The sequence below is a fragment of the Heloderma suspectum genome, chromosome 6 (assembly GCF_057233095.1).
Source record: "Heloderma suspectum isolate Gila_16-S chromosome 6, 16-S_ref, whole genome shotgun sequence".
NCBI classification, from domain to species: domain Eukaryota; kingdom Metazoa; phylum Chordata; class Lepidosauria; order Squamata; family Helodermatidae; genus Heloderma; species Heloderma suspectum.
The window spans coordinates 86,825,095-86,838,674 of NC_139463.1; the positions used below are offsets into that span (position 1 = coordinate 86,825,095).

At 44.2% G+C, this 13,580-nt stretch overlaps 1 protein-coding gene across 1 annotated transcript in view; it reads left to right on the forward strand.

Annotated features, from left to right (window-relative positions):
- Positions 1-13,171, forward strand: part of LOC146341715 (von Willebrand factor A domain-containing protein 5A-like) — a 32,226-nt gene extending 19,055 nt beyond the window's left edge. Inside the window, exons 14-18 of the mRNA XM_084807044.1 lie at positions 2,068-2,360; positions 4,448-4,702; positions 8,759-8,886; positions 9,078-9,201; positions 13,092-13,171. Of these exons, the coding sequence (XP_084663170.1) occupies positions 2,068-2,360; positions 4,448-4,702; positions 8,759-8,886; positions 9,078-9,201; positions 13,092-13,171 (880 nt within the window). The remainder of the gene's footprint in view (positions 1-2,067; positions 2,361-4,447; positions 4,703-8,758; positions 8,887-9,077; positions 9,202-13,091) is intronic.
- The last annotated feature ends 409 nt before the right edge of the window (positions 13,172-13,580 follow it).

Genomic DNA, 13,580 nt, shown 5'->3' on the forward strand with positions numbered 1-13,580 from the left:
CAAATCATGTAATTTCCCTTCCCTCCTCCCTACCCGGAAGCATTTTAAAGTTTCCATTCACATCATCTGCCAGGCAGCTCAGCAAAGGTGAGAACTGCTGTAATGTCATGGCTTTGGCTTCCTTAGGGTACAATCCTATGCAGGTTTAGCCAGACAAAAGTCCAATTTCTCCCAGCATGCCTCTTATTTAGACAGACGAACATTTAAGGTAGAAATGTATCTTTGGAATTTTTAGACAAGTAACATAAATAGTAGTAAAACTACTTTGAAAAAGTATTGGGTTTAATGTGAACCGCCCAGAGAGCTTCGGCTATTGGGCAGTATAGAAATGAAATAATCAATCAATCAATCAATCAGTCAATCAATAAAAATTGAAGAAGGAGACTCACAACACACAACAGTGGGAGGTATCCGTTTACATAAGCTACCCCCAAACTTGTTGCCTGTAGAATTAACCTGGTAAGCTTGCTATTATTATTAAGAACTAGCAATTGTACCTGAGTCTGCTTAGAAGCCTTGTTTGGAATGATGTTGAATGTTTCCTGTGTTTTAATTTATGCTTGTGTAAGTCTTGTATTTACTACTGTTACACTGATACTTCGGTAGTAAAAAGACAAATCCTGACTGAGAGTGTTTCTTAAGAAATGGAATTCTGTATCTTGATTATTGAGAGTGAAATATTTAGCTTTCTCTAAGACAGTATCTGGTTTTATGAGAAATCTGACTATATACACAGTAGATAGGTAATCAGCGGCTGCCAATGTACAGACAATATAGTGCGAGAGAACATCTGGACCAGGGCATGATATGCCAAGTCTGTGTGACCTGGACACTGCCTAACTACTGCTAGTTGTACTGATGGCAGTAGTGCGCCTCCTTGTGGCCACTATTTTCACTCAGAATTCCTCTAGCCACTGTGTAACTTCATGATGTAGCATTGTCTGTGGGGGATTCTGGGGGGAAAAAATCACCTCACACTGGTGGCTGCCATTTCCTCCCCCCTGCCTGCCCCAGAATCCCCTTCAGAACATAGTGTCATGACAAGGGGAATACCAGGGGCAGGGGAGATGGTGGCTGGCAGTCGCTAGCGATGTACCGACTGTGTAAAATCTGCTCTGTCTGTGTTTCGCAGATCGTCAGATGCCTTTTGTTCCATTATCCGCCCACAGACGGCTGCAAATATTTTTTGTTATTGTGTGGAAAAATACGTAAATAATTACATAAGTATTTACATAAATATTTACATAAATATTTACATAAATATTTACGTAAGTATTTACATAATTTGCCTTAGTACATAACATTTAGCGTATTGTGCAACCGAAACTCTCCCCACGACCTGAGTTTGATCCCAGAGGAAGCCGGGTCTCGGGTAGCCGGCTCAGGTCGACTCAGCCTTCCATCCTTCCGAGGTCGGTAAAATGAGTACCCAGCTTGCTGGGGGAAAGGTAATCATGACTGGGGAAGGCACTGGCAAACCACCCCACTATAGTCTGCCATGAAAACACCAGCGCAAGTGGCGTCCCTCTAGGGGTCAGTAATGACCCGGTGCTTGCACAGGAGGAACCTTTCCTTTCCTTTCCCCCTTCCATTCAGTGTTTCCTCAGCAGAAACTTATGTATTTTCCTACGAATTTATATGCATAAATCTCGGGAAAGTAAAAAAATAATCTGGGAGTCCATGGACTCCGCATGGCCTGAGGGAGTTGCTCCACAGTGGATTCCACATGTTGGATTCTTAGAAATCCAAGCTCATTTTAGTCCATCTTGAATTTCTCCAGCATCCCTAGTAGTCGCTGGCAGGAGTGCTGTCACTGTCACTACAAAACAGGCAAGGGCAGCAGCAAAAGGAATCAGCCAGTTTTGCCTTCTTAATGGAAAATGACCTGCCTGGACTTAATTGCAACCATAATTCCTGAGGGCAAAATATAAAGTCTTCAAGTCTTCTATTGGGTGGAAGGTATAGACAAAAGACAACCCCCTTTTCCCCAATAGTTTCTGGAATTTGGCAGTGTATCTTCCCATATCAAATTCTGTCTCACGCTTCTCCTGCTGGATGTCTCTCCAGGCTTCCTGTTCACCGGCTGGCAGCTCAGGCCCTTTTACAAGAACTGGAAGGAACAGGTTCAAGGGAAAAGCAGGACCTGGCACTGGAGACAAGCCTGAGCTCTGGGGTGCTGTGCACTCAGACTGCCTATGTAGTGGTGAACACAGAGCAGAGCAAGCCACTTCAAACTCCCGTTGACTTCCGAAAGGTTCCCAGCACCTTCCCGTTGGTCTTCAGAAGCGATTTCTCCACTGGCATCCACAATCGTAGATTAACGTCGTCCATCAGATCTGTTGAAGAAGTAGTAGACATCCGTTAGAGCTGCTTATGTTTCTCTAGAAAGCAAATAATGGAGTGTTGTGGGTGGCAGGAAAGGGAGAGGATGCTTGGTACGTATGTGTGTTGCCTACAGATGTTGGAGAGATTCGCAGCAGATTTCTGTGACTCCAGCCTGTGGATTCTGCATTGGACTGGCTTTTTCTGAGTTTCATGGACTTGCGGACCAGTTTTTCATGGGGGGGGGGGATCTGCAGAAATGTGCATTTGCACAAGTGCACATCAGCACAATTGCACATTAGCAAACAAAATTCTTCTACAAAAAATCCAGTTCTGTCAATGAGTGGGCAACAGAATGAAAGATGCCCGACAATCCGTGAAGCACAGTCGGAGTGGATTTAACAAAATCCGTACATCCCTACCTGTGCCGCGCCTATGCCTGAGGCTTCCATACACTTTGTTTGTTAGATCTGTGTACTGCCAAACAAAAGGAAACCAAATGAACCGCATGAAAACAAGAAATTGTAATTCCAGTCTGCAGGGCATGGGCTATGTCTGCTTGCCCTGTTTATGAGTGCAGGAAGCTCAGACATTTCTGGATTAGACTGGAAGATGGTTATGTGAGGCATTCTGTGTCTTTGTCACAGACTATTCTTACTTGTTTTCCCATCAAATAAGAGATTGTATAGAAATGTGCCATCTCTCCATCTCTGAGACTACACACGCACAATGATTTTTACGGATCAACCAATTCACAAGTACTTCTCTGATAAAGCTGTCACTATCCTATGACATTTCATGCCATAATCAATATTTTTGTCTTTAAGCTGCTGTTTTTGCTGCAACAGGCTAATGTTGCTGATCTCCTCAAAGGGAATTGTGTTCCCCATTGGTCGCATGCTGTGGGGGAGCCCACTGTTTTTCTGACCACCCACCAAAGTGTGCAGTTGCAATCAAAATTATTCAACCCCCATTGCAAATCAGGTCTATTGTCAAAATTTACAGACTTTCAGCTGTTTGCAATGAACAAATCAAACAAAAGCAATAACTCAACACAACGAATGTTTCAAGTGGTTTCCCCAAATTTAACTGAAAATACAACTTATGACTTCTCCAGTCTCAAAATTATTGTCAAGAGCTTCCTCGACAGCTGGCGGAGGCAGGATGGGTCCCGGTGCGGCCACCCCCCAGCACTCTCACCCTGGCCTCCTTGGGAGGAGGCCTGGGTTAGAGCGCTGGGGTGCCACCGAGGCCTTTCCTGTCTGTGCCAGTTGTCAAGAGCTTCCTGAGGAACATCTGGTTCAGGAGGCTCCAGATCCTACTCTGAAAAGGAGTCCTTCAGGAAGAGCATAACAGCTAAGGATGAGGTCAGACCTTTTTTTGTTAGGATGTCAAAAGAAGTCCGAGGGGCTCCTCACTGAATCCTTTCCCTTCACTGGGGATCTTTGTCCTTCTAATTTCCCCACTTCTTTTCTGAGATGTTTCGGGGGTGTCCTTTCATTTCCCCCCCTTTTCTTGCATCCCACCCCTTGGGAGATCATTCTTGTTGGATTTAGCTGTACAGTCAGTGAGCTTTTTGAGGGAATGTGCTGGAACATGCATCTAGCATGAAAAAACGGCAAATGCTATCTGTGCAGTAATACTTCCTTTACTGGAACAGTAAAAAATAATGCCCTGATTAGGACCTACCAAGATTCACAATGCAATATGTCAACTTTTGTGTTTACATGTCGCTTCCCAGCAAAATCTTGTATCTTATTACACAAATACGTAAGCTGCCGTTCAATACATAATTCCCTGGGCAGAATTCAGAAGCAATAATCCACACACGTCCCTCCCCCCAAAACCGATGGTGTGGGAGGTTAGCAAGAAGTTCACACATCCCTTCACATTTCTCCTCTACAGAGGCCACTGTTGGGTGGAGTGAAAACCATGGTCCCAGGCTGTGTTAGAGAAGCAGGAGACCTGACAGCAAGGTTTTGTTGGGGGATAATAGTCTGTAGGAGCACAGCAAATTCTCTATCTCGTGCGTGTTCAAGATAGGCACTGGTGAATTAGTCATCAGTTGCCAAGACCAAAGGGAAACATCAACTCCTGTCACACCTGGTTCTCTGTCTCTCCCCAGGCAGAATACATGGTGACATGGCTTTTGAATGTTCACATCATTCAGCTATGTTGGAGGGTGTTTGCACGTTTGAGATGCAACACAATCCTTCCAAGTGTAAGAACATTTTGAGGAGCATCGCTGAATTTTCCTCGAAGGTTTATTCTTCAGCATCCACCATGCTTGCCAGCAGTAGCATAGGCTGGAAAAGTTATTCTTCTGCTGGAGACTTCCTTCAGGCTCAGAGTGCAATGTCTGATCAACCTGATTTGCCAAGTAAGTGCGTGTGCACAGAATTGTAGCAATGTGTGTGTGTTTTTACATATTTCTCTGCTAAAAATCCCAGTCTGTGTTTGAAATTAGTCAAGGCAAGATAATTTTTCATCTAGTTCCATATGTTGGGTTTCTTATTGTCGAATGTACAAATTCTTCTTTTTCTGATCACTCTTTTGCTCAAGGCCTTGGAGGATGTATATTGCAGGGAGAAAACAGAAATACAAGCACAAAGGGCCAACAATTGGATGCCACTGGCACAGGTTGATGGGCACATTTGGAATTTTGAAAGTGTCATGGGCACTCTCACAAAATGGCTGGCATGGAGTGTGCGGCCACTCACAAAACACCCATTTCCCAGAAGGCAAACTAGAGAGGTCAAAAGAAAAGAAAAGAAAATTTGGCCAAAAACCTAAGTACTTGGCAGAGGTGGCCCCTGAGCTCAAAAACACAAAACCACTCTTGAACCCACAGGTTTCTGTTCTGACCCTTTACAGAATGCAACCCTGATGAGGGTCAGAGATAAGTAACTTCACCAAGAAAAGGAGTACAAGGCAGAGGTGGGGGGTGGGGGTCTAAGCCTCAAATGCCATATCACATATTTGCCCCCACAAAGCACAACAAAGTACATATTTCATAGAAGGCAAACTGGTGATGCTCAGAGAAACACAAACACACACAGCCCAAACATCCACACAACACTCTTGCACAAAAGAAAAAAATGCAACAAAAAGTGCCAGAGTGGTACAGTGTTTAGAGTGTTGAACTGGGACTCGGGAGACCCGGGTTCAAGTCCCCACTTTGCCATGAAGCTCACTGGGTGACTTTGGGCTGGTCATTGACTCTCAGCCTAATCTACCTCACAAGGTTGTTGTTGCATGGATAACATGGAGAGGGGGGCTATGTACGCTGGCTGGGGTTCCTTGCAAGAGGAAAGAAGGCAGGATATAAATACCATAATAAAAAATAAACATGCACACACATATGGAACAAATGTGGAGTAAAGAACACCTCCTCACTCTCCACCCCCCTCTAGCCCCGCAGGGCCATTTCATTTTTCTAGGTGGCAAGGCATGCTGGGCCGCAGCTACCCACATGGCTCCCAGAGATATTCCTGGAAACAGAGATGGTGCTGGAGGCCAGCACTTCATTTTACAGCATGCCAGTCTTCTAGTTAACAGCAAAACAAAACATTTCTAACTAAAATACCTAAAATAAATAAATAAAATAAAATCAGGAGCAGCAAGGAACCTGGCGGGAGCCAAGAGAGCTGTCCTAGGGCACATTGGTTCCCTTGGGCATCACACTGGAGAGCCAGGACTAAGATCTGTGCCAAGAGACTTTCCACCCCTCTGACCACTTGTTGCTTCCAGGGGTTAAATCGTCAGGGGTCCCCAAATGTTTTGGGCTTGTGGTCACACTGGCAACTTTGACAAAGCGCTGTGGGCACCATTGCAGAATGGTTGCCATGCGGGGAGGGTGCCCCTTTACGAAATGGCTTCTAGGGTGGGCATGGCAATGCCCATCGTGGAAGGTCAACTGGTGAGGTCAAAAGACGAGCGACTTGTCAAAGAAATTGAGTACAAGGCAGAAGTGGGGTCTGAGTCCCCAAACACAAAACCAGTCCTTTGAACCCACAGTTTTCTGTCCTTACAGAATGCCCATTTCACAGAAGCCAAACTGTCTCTCTTATTCTCTCTGTGCCAAACAAATCACCCCCTCCTCAAAGATATCTTTCTCCTCCCCACTTAGCTCTGGGTGCTTTATTTCCAACCCTCCCCCATGACCCCCTCACCACTTTTTTCACCCTTTCCATGGTACCATCCACTCCATTTTCTGTCCCTTTCCATGTTTCTGGTTTCCCTCTTTTCCTCATGGTCTCATCCATTCCATTTTCCATCCTCCCCCAACCTTTGCTCTTTCACTCCACAACACACAGGCACAGCTGAGCTACTGCCAGGCATTTTGTACCCCCACCAACCAACCCAACCAGGATGGACATGGGTGTACACAGTGAAGGCCCAGTGAGGAACACCAAGGAGCAGAGGAGCAGTACAGGCCAGGGCAGAGGGTGGACAACTTATGGCCTTCCAGACGTTTTGGCCTACAACTCCCATCAGATAAAATAAAATAAAAGCAAACAACCTGTTTCTAGGGATGTACGGACTGTGTAAAATCCATTCCTTCTGTGTTTCATGGATGGTCAGGCACCTTTCGTTCCGTCATCCACCCATCCATGGAATCAGGGGTTTGTCCTGAATTTGCACAAATTTGCCAAAATGCGCATTTGCACACTTCAGAAATGTGCATTTTTGGCCAGTTTTTTTATTTTGCATATTTTTCTTTGATGAAATTTGCACAAAATTCAGAAAAGTTAGAAAATCGGTCTGTAAGTTGGCAGAATCCACCCGACAGGGGAAAAGCCAGTCTGCTGTGGAATCTGCAGCTTGGATTCATGAAAATCCAAACTCATTTGGTTCCAGTTTGGATTTCTCCAACATCCCTACATGTTCCAGAGGAGAGCGGATAGCATGGTGGGTACCATGACAGGTCTCTGGGGGCACCATAGATAAAGATAAAGAACCAGCAGAAGGGCCTTGAAGTTGCCCATCAACATTACCTGGACAGCAGACTGAGAAAAGCACACAAGTCACTCTTTCACTGTCTTCCTCAATGAGATGTACTGTTTTTCTATTTAAATTCTAATAATTATTTCTAAATTGCATCTATACATGTAATTTAGCATATGCACATTTTATGCAAATTAAGAACAACTTAAATGTATCTTGCTTTCCAAAGAGGTTCATAAATATTGTTATGAATATGTAAAAGAATTCATAGTCAAAGGACCAGCCCCACATGTATCCATGCACATAAAATTTGATCCCCATCTCCAGGTTCCAGCACAACCCCTCTCATCACTCCAATAAATGGAAAGAAGGATAGGACTCTACAGGTCAAAGAGTGGAGCTTTGCAGATGGTAATGGTTTGGTTCTTCATGATTTGACGTGATTCAGCATTTGTATGCCAACTTTGAGAGCTAGCCCTCCCATGCTGGCTCCCACAATATATTAAAAACACAGAGTTCATTACAATGTAGTTACAATCTATTAAATACAATCAATATAAAATGTATATACCAAGGCAGCCAAAAAGTGAGAGATTAAAAAACAACAACCCACTGGCAGTGGGACTAAAATATAAATTATAAGCAGCTTGAAACTGAGAAGTGTTCAGAGCCCATGACAATGTAGGGGCCATTTGTACCTGCCTAGGGAGGGGATTCCATAATCATGGGGCCACCAATGAAAAGGCCTAGGTTCAATGCAGATGTAGTAAAAAATAGAGTAGACCCATTAAAATCAATGGAACTTTAGTTAGTCCTGACTAACTTAAGTCTTGCTGATTTCAGTGGGTCTACTCTAAGCATGACTGGGTCTGGTTGTAACCCCCTGTGTCTAGTGCCTGCCCATCTGATACTTCTTGGTGGTGGGCTGATGAGCTGGGCTCCAGAAGCTGATCTTAAGGCCCAGGCAGATTCATATGAGTGGAGGTGGGTGGGACAAAAGAAATGCATCACAGTCTGAGACATGTTTGAGAGGGGATGAAACTTGGTCAGGTTGGAGGAGGAGTGGTGCTTCGTTGGTAAGACATAAGCCTGAGAGAGGACTTGCTTGGTTGAGGATTCCCATACCTTGCTGAATGGCTGTGCGATTACCATTGTCCTTGGATCCATGTGTTGTTTGGATCCATAACTGAAGACCCAGACATTCAAACCATCCCAGAACCTAACAAGAGGGCTATCATATGGCCTCTAGATCAATATAGTGAAAATAGTTATATGCTTGTGTATGTTATCTTCTGTGTACTATAGATTTTGATTTTTTTTCTTTATATACATGGATTTTCAAAACTCTTTTGGAGAGTACGTGGAGAGACGGCAATGTTTGCCAAGGATGCTATTATTTATTTAATAATATGTTTTAAATAGGGGCTATTTAATATTTATGTATTTATTTATTTTGCTATGTTTGGACTGCTTCTTCATTCCCTAACAGCAAATGAGTCACTTCTCTTGAAGCTGGTCTCTCTGCAGAATGCTGATGGCTCCTGGTCCCTCAATGCCTGGCTACTCAGCATACTAGGTCTGAGTGAGGCAGAGACTGTGGGGAAAATGCCTACCCAGGTAGGAGTTCTGGAAAACTCAGATACTCCTGCAAAAGTAGGTTTCTGTGTCTTCCTCTGTCCCTGGAGATGGAAAGCATTCCAAGGATAGGGTCAGCAGGGGTGTGAGGTGTGGGAGGAATCTGGAGGTGTCTAATAGGATGAGTGAGCATTATGCAGTATGTTTTTTGTTCTCTCTATATATACCCTCAGATGGTCCCAACTGCATGGGCAACAGTTCTTGCCATTCTTTGGCTCCATGTCCATGCTGCAGAACAGAGTGACACCTGGCAGCTATTAGAGGCAAAAGCCTTGAGCTGGCTCCATGAAAATGCAGGTGAGTGAGTGTGGGGTATAGACAAAGGGATTTTGAGGAGGAGGAGGGGGATACATGAGGGCAAGGAAGAGAGTAAGGAGATCAAAGTGGAGCAACACCCCCCCTTGACATATCAAAGCATAACTCCATAACCCAACATCTCCTCTGCCTTGAATCCAGTGCTTCCATTCGTGTTTGCCACTGCTTTAGAAGACGATGTACCTGTCACCTGGGGAGCCTGGCTGCAGTCTGTGTGCCAGCTCCCTCCCCACCATTTGAAGTCATTGTAGGATTTCAGGAACTGCCCTAGAAAAGCTGTGACTAACCCCCAGTGATATGACCTGTGTTGCTTAATTGGTGTGGGTACATTATGATACACTGCTTCATTCTGTCCATGATGGAGTTCAGTTACTGGAGCAGCTCTGATACTGCTTTTGAGGTTTTAGAAAAGATTAGTGTTCGAAGCATATGAATGGCTGTATAATGTGTAGATGTGTTCATGTACACATCTACAGCCAGTGTGGTGTAGTGGCGAGATTGTTGGAATAGGAGTCGGGAGATCTGGGTTCTAGTCCCCACTCGGCCATGGAAGCTCACTGGGTGACTTTGGGCCAGTCACAGACTCTCAGCCCAACCCACCTCACAGGGTTGTTGTTGTGAGGATAAAATAGAGGAGAAGGAGGATTATGTATGCCGCCTTGAGTTCCTAAAGGAGGAAATAAGGTGGGATAGAAATGTAATGAATGAATGAATGAATGAATGAATGTAGCCTTTGGAAATGGAAAAAATAGGGCTAGCCTACCTGCCCTGCTCTCGCCATCCCGGCCCCAAGAGCATTTTCTTTTTTTAAAACACACACACCTATTTTTCTTAAGGTATTATCTACTTTGTTGCTAATGTGAGCAGCTCCTTGTTTTCTTCTTTACGTTTTAAAAAAGAGCAAACATACCTTTTCCCACTCAGCAAGACTCACTAATGCTTGTCTCAAAGTAGACTCAACCATTAGAAGCTCCTATGAGGGATGGGCTCCGCCCCCCCATTTCTTAGGGTAGGCTCTTCAAACCAGCCCCTAGCAAAAAAGGGGGGCTATTTTGAAGAGTTGCCCCTGAGAAACTGGGAGTGGGAACAAAATGCCCACCCTTATGGGGAACCCTCTTTACCCAAGGCTCTTTCAAGGGCAGGTAGCTTTTGGTTCCCTTCCCAGTTATCCTGGGAGCAGCTCTAAAAAAAGCATCCTCCTCCCTTTAAAAAAAAAGCTCTGTTGCTCTGCTAGTGGCCTGATTTTTAGACCCTTGGATTGTCTCAGACATATGTCTGATACAGTGGTGAGAAAAAGTTTGTGAACCCTCATGATAATTATGGAAATTCCATAGTTTTACCATGATAGCCTTCGTGAATCAAAACCAGTCCTTTTCTAAATATCCAGTCGGGTTTATATTAGCTCGGTGTCTTGTGAAATAAAATGATACATAAATTAGGCAAACGATGAGTACTTAAGAGTCAGGGTATTTGCAAAAGTAAATGAACCCCTGGTTGCATCAGCTCCATTAAAAGGAATAATAAGAGTCAGGTGTTTAAGTAATCAGGTAAATCTTCAGGGGGGTGAGTTTGGGAGGCCCCACCCTATAAAAGGATCAGAAACTTTATGAGTTTGGTCTTCACCATACAGTTGTGCGGAAACACATCATGCCATGATCAAAATACTTCTCTGAGGACATCAGAAAAGCAGTTATTGCTGCTCATCAGTTTAGAAAGGGTTACAACACCATTTTTAAGAATTTGGGGCTTCACCAACCCACTTTCAGACAGATAGTATACAAATGGAGAAGGTTCAAGTCCACAGTCACTCTACCCAGGAGCAGTCGTCCCACCAACATCTCTCCAAGAACAAACAGGTGCATCATCCAGAAAGTAAAAAAGAACCCCAGAGGAACATCCAAGCATCTGCAAGCCAGTCTCATCTTGACTAATGTGAGTGTTCATGACTCAACAATCAGAAAAAGACTAAACAAGAATGGTGTTCATGGGAGGATAGCTAGGAGAAAACCACTGTTCTCTAAAAAGAATGTAGCTGTCCATCTGAAGTTCACTAAACAACACATAGATGATCCCCAAGACTTCTGGAACAATGTTGTCTAGACAGACGAGTCAAAAGTAGAACTTTTTGGCCTCAATGAGAAACATTATGTTTGGTGAAAAACAAACACTGAGTTCAAACAGAAGAACCTCATTCCAACTGTCAAGCATGGTGGTGGGAATGTGATGGTTTGGGCTTGCTTTGCTGCCTCAGGACCTGGATGGCTTGCCATGATTGACACAACCATGAATTCTGCAGTATATTAGAAAATTCTAGAGGAGAATGTCATGTCATCTGTCTGTGAGCTGAAGCTGAACCAAAAGTAGGTGATGCAACAAGACAATAATCCTGAACATACAAGCAGATCTACAAAATAATGCCTGCAGGAGAAGAAATTATGTGTTTTAGAATGGCCTTGTCAGAGTCTGGACCTAAACCCCATCAAAATATTGTGGCAGGACCTGAAGTGAGCTGTTCATGCAAGGGAGCCCTCAAATGTCACTGAGTTGAAGCAGTTCTGTAAGGAAGAATGGGCCAAAATTCCTTGAAACCAATGTGAGAGACTGGCCTGAGCCCAATCTACATGGAAATGGAATGAGAAGCACTTTCTGCTTATATCTGGATTTTCATGAAATTGCTTTGGTCCATCAGGGGCACACAAAACAAGAAAAGTGGAGTATACACTACCTAAGAACCTGCTCTTACAGATCACACAGCACTTGAAGCCCTGTACATCAGGGTTGGGTGGGCAGAGTAGAACTGAATGTCATCAACCCTGTAGGTACTGCTCAGCAAATGAGAAAGGCTTGTTCTCCGCCTTTGTCCACACTGCCCTGCTCAGGGAAGTTTACTGGAAGTGCTGAACCTCACACCCCTCCCCTCTCATCCACCATTACGATATCTTGAAAGATGAAAATATACTGTGCTATTATGAATGGGAAAAAGAGGCTGCATACTATGAAAGGGTAAAGCAGCTACTGTGCTAGGCTACATATTGTGAATGGGAAAACAGCGCTACTGTGATATGGTGAAAGGATGAAACAGTGCGAAGTAGTGCTAAGTGGGAAAGAAAGCCTGTGTCCAAAAGTGCTCTACTGTGAATGGGGAAAAAGAGGGAATGGGTGGGGGGAAGGGGTGGCTCCACTCCTTGGCCACGTCAGGTCACAGACAGGTCACAGAAGCATGCCCAGGATTTAATGTGGGGGGATGGGGCATACTGCAGCGGAACCGCATGGGAGCCATGTTTAAGAAAAAAAGATGCACTTAAAGGACTTTCAGAAAATGTGCCTTTTCCAGAGGGAGCTGCAGGGTTGCTGCGGATTGGCAACAGCATCATCTGTCATGAACGGATGTCATGTGCTCTCGCTCCACACTAAATTAGCCATGTAGATTGGGCCCAACCATTACAGGAAATACTTACTTGAAGCCACTGCTGCTCAAGGGGGTATCACCAGGTCCTGAATTTGAAGGTTCACATACTTTTTCACACATGGATATTGAATGTTGAATCAGTTGTGGATAAAGAAATGTTGAAAAAGCATCATGTTCATGTGTCATTTGTTGAGTCTGTTGTTCTTTATCTAGGATTATGGGGTTAGATTAAGATCTAATAACATTTTAGGTTGGAAATATGTGACAATCCTAAGGGGATTCACAGACTTTTTCTCACGATTGTATATGTACTGGAAATAACTCAATTTATTTCTGAGTCTGTCCGAGGTGAGAGGTGTCAAGTTCATGCATCTCTACACCAAAGCAGTAAGGGGTAAGTGATTGTTGGTGCTGTGCAGAAATAACTACCTGAATGTGGCCTAGCTCTTCTTTTTTGTTGCAGGTCCTCAACTAGCTGAGTGTGTGCAGGCTGGCAATACTTTTCTGGGATGTGACATTAGCCTTGAGGCTTTTGGACTCTGAACTTTCCCCTTCTACCTGTGCATTTCCCTGAAGTTTCTGCACTCACCTTTGCTGATCTTCTGCTATATATTTCACCATTCTGCCTGGATGGCTGCTGAACATTCTAGCATATTTGGTGCTTTTCCTCAGTGTCATTTTTCCTCAAAATGGCTGCTACTTTTCCACTACTCATCTGTCTTACCAACCATTGAAGATCTGTGCTGTCTCCTGTCTGCTCCATTGGTACACATGTATTGACAGAGTTGAGAAAGAATCTGAGTAGGTGTGTTTTGAAAATGGTCTGGAGAACATGTTCCCAATTAGAGTCACAATTCAGGTTGGGATGAACGAAGAGAGAGTAATGTGTGTGGACATTTTATGTGAACATGCGGGAACAACCATGTGCTTCCCCGACACCAAAGTAGTGCTC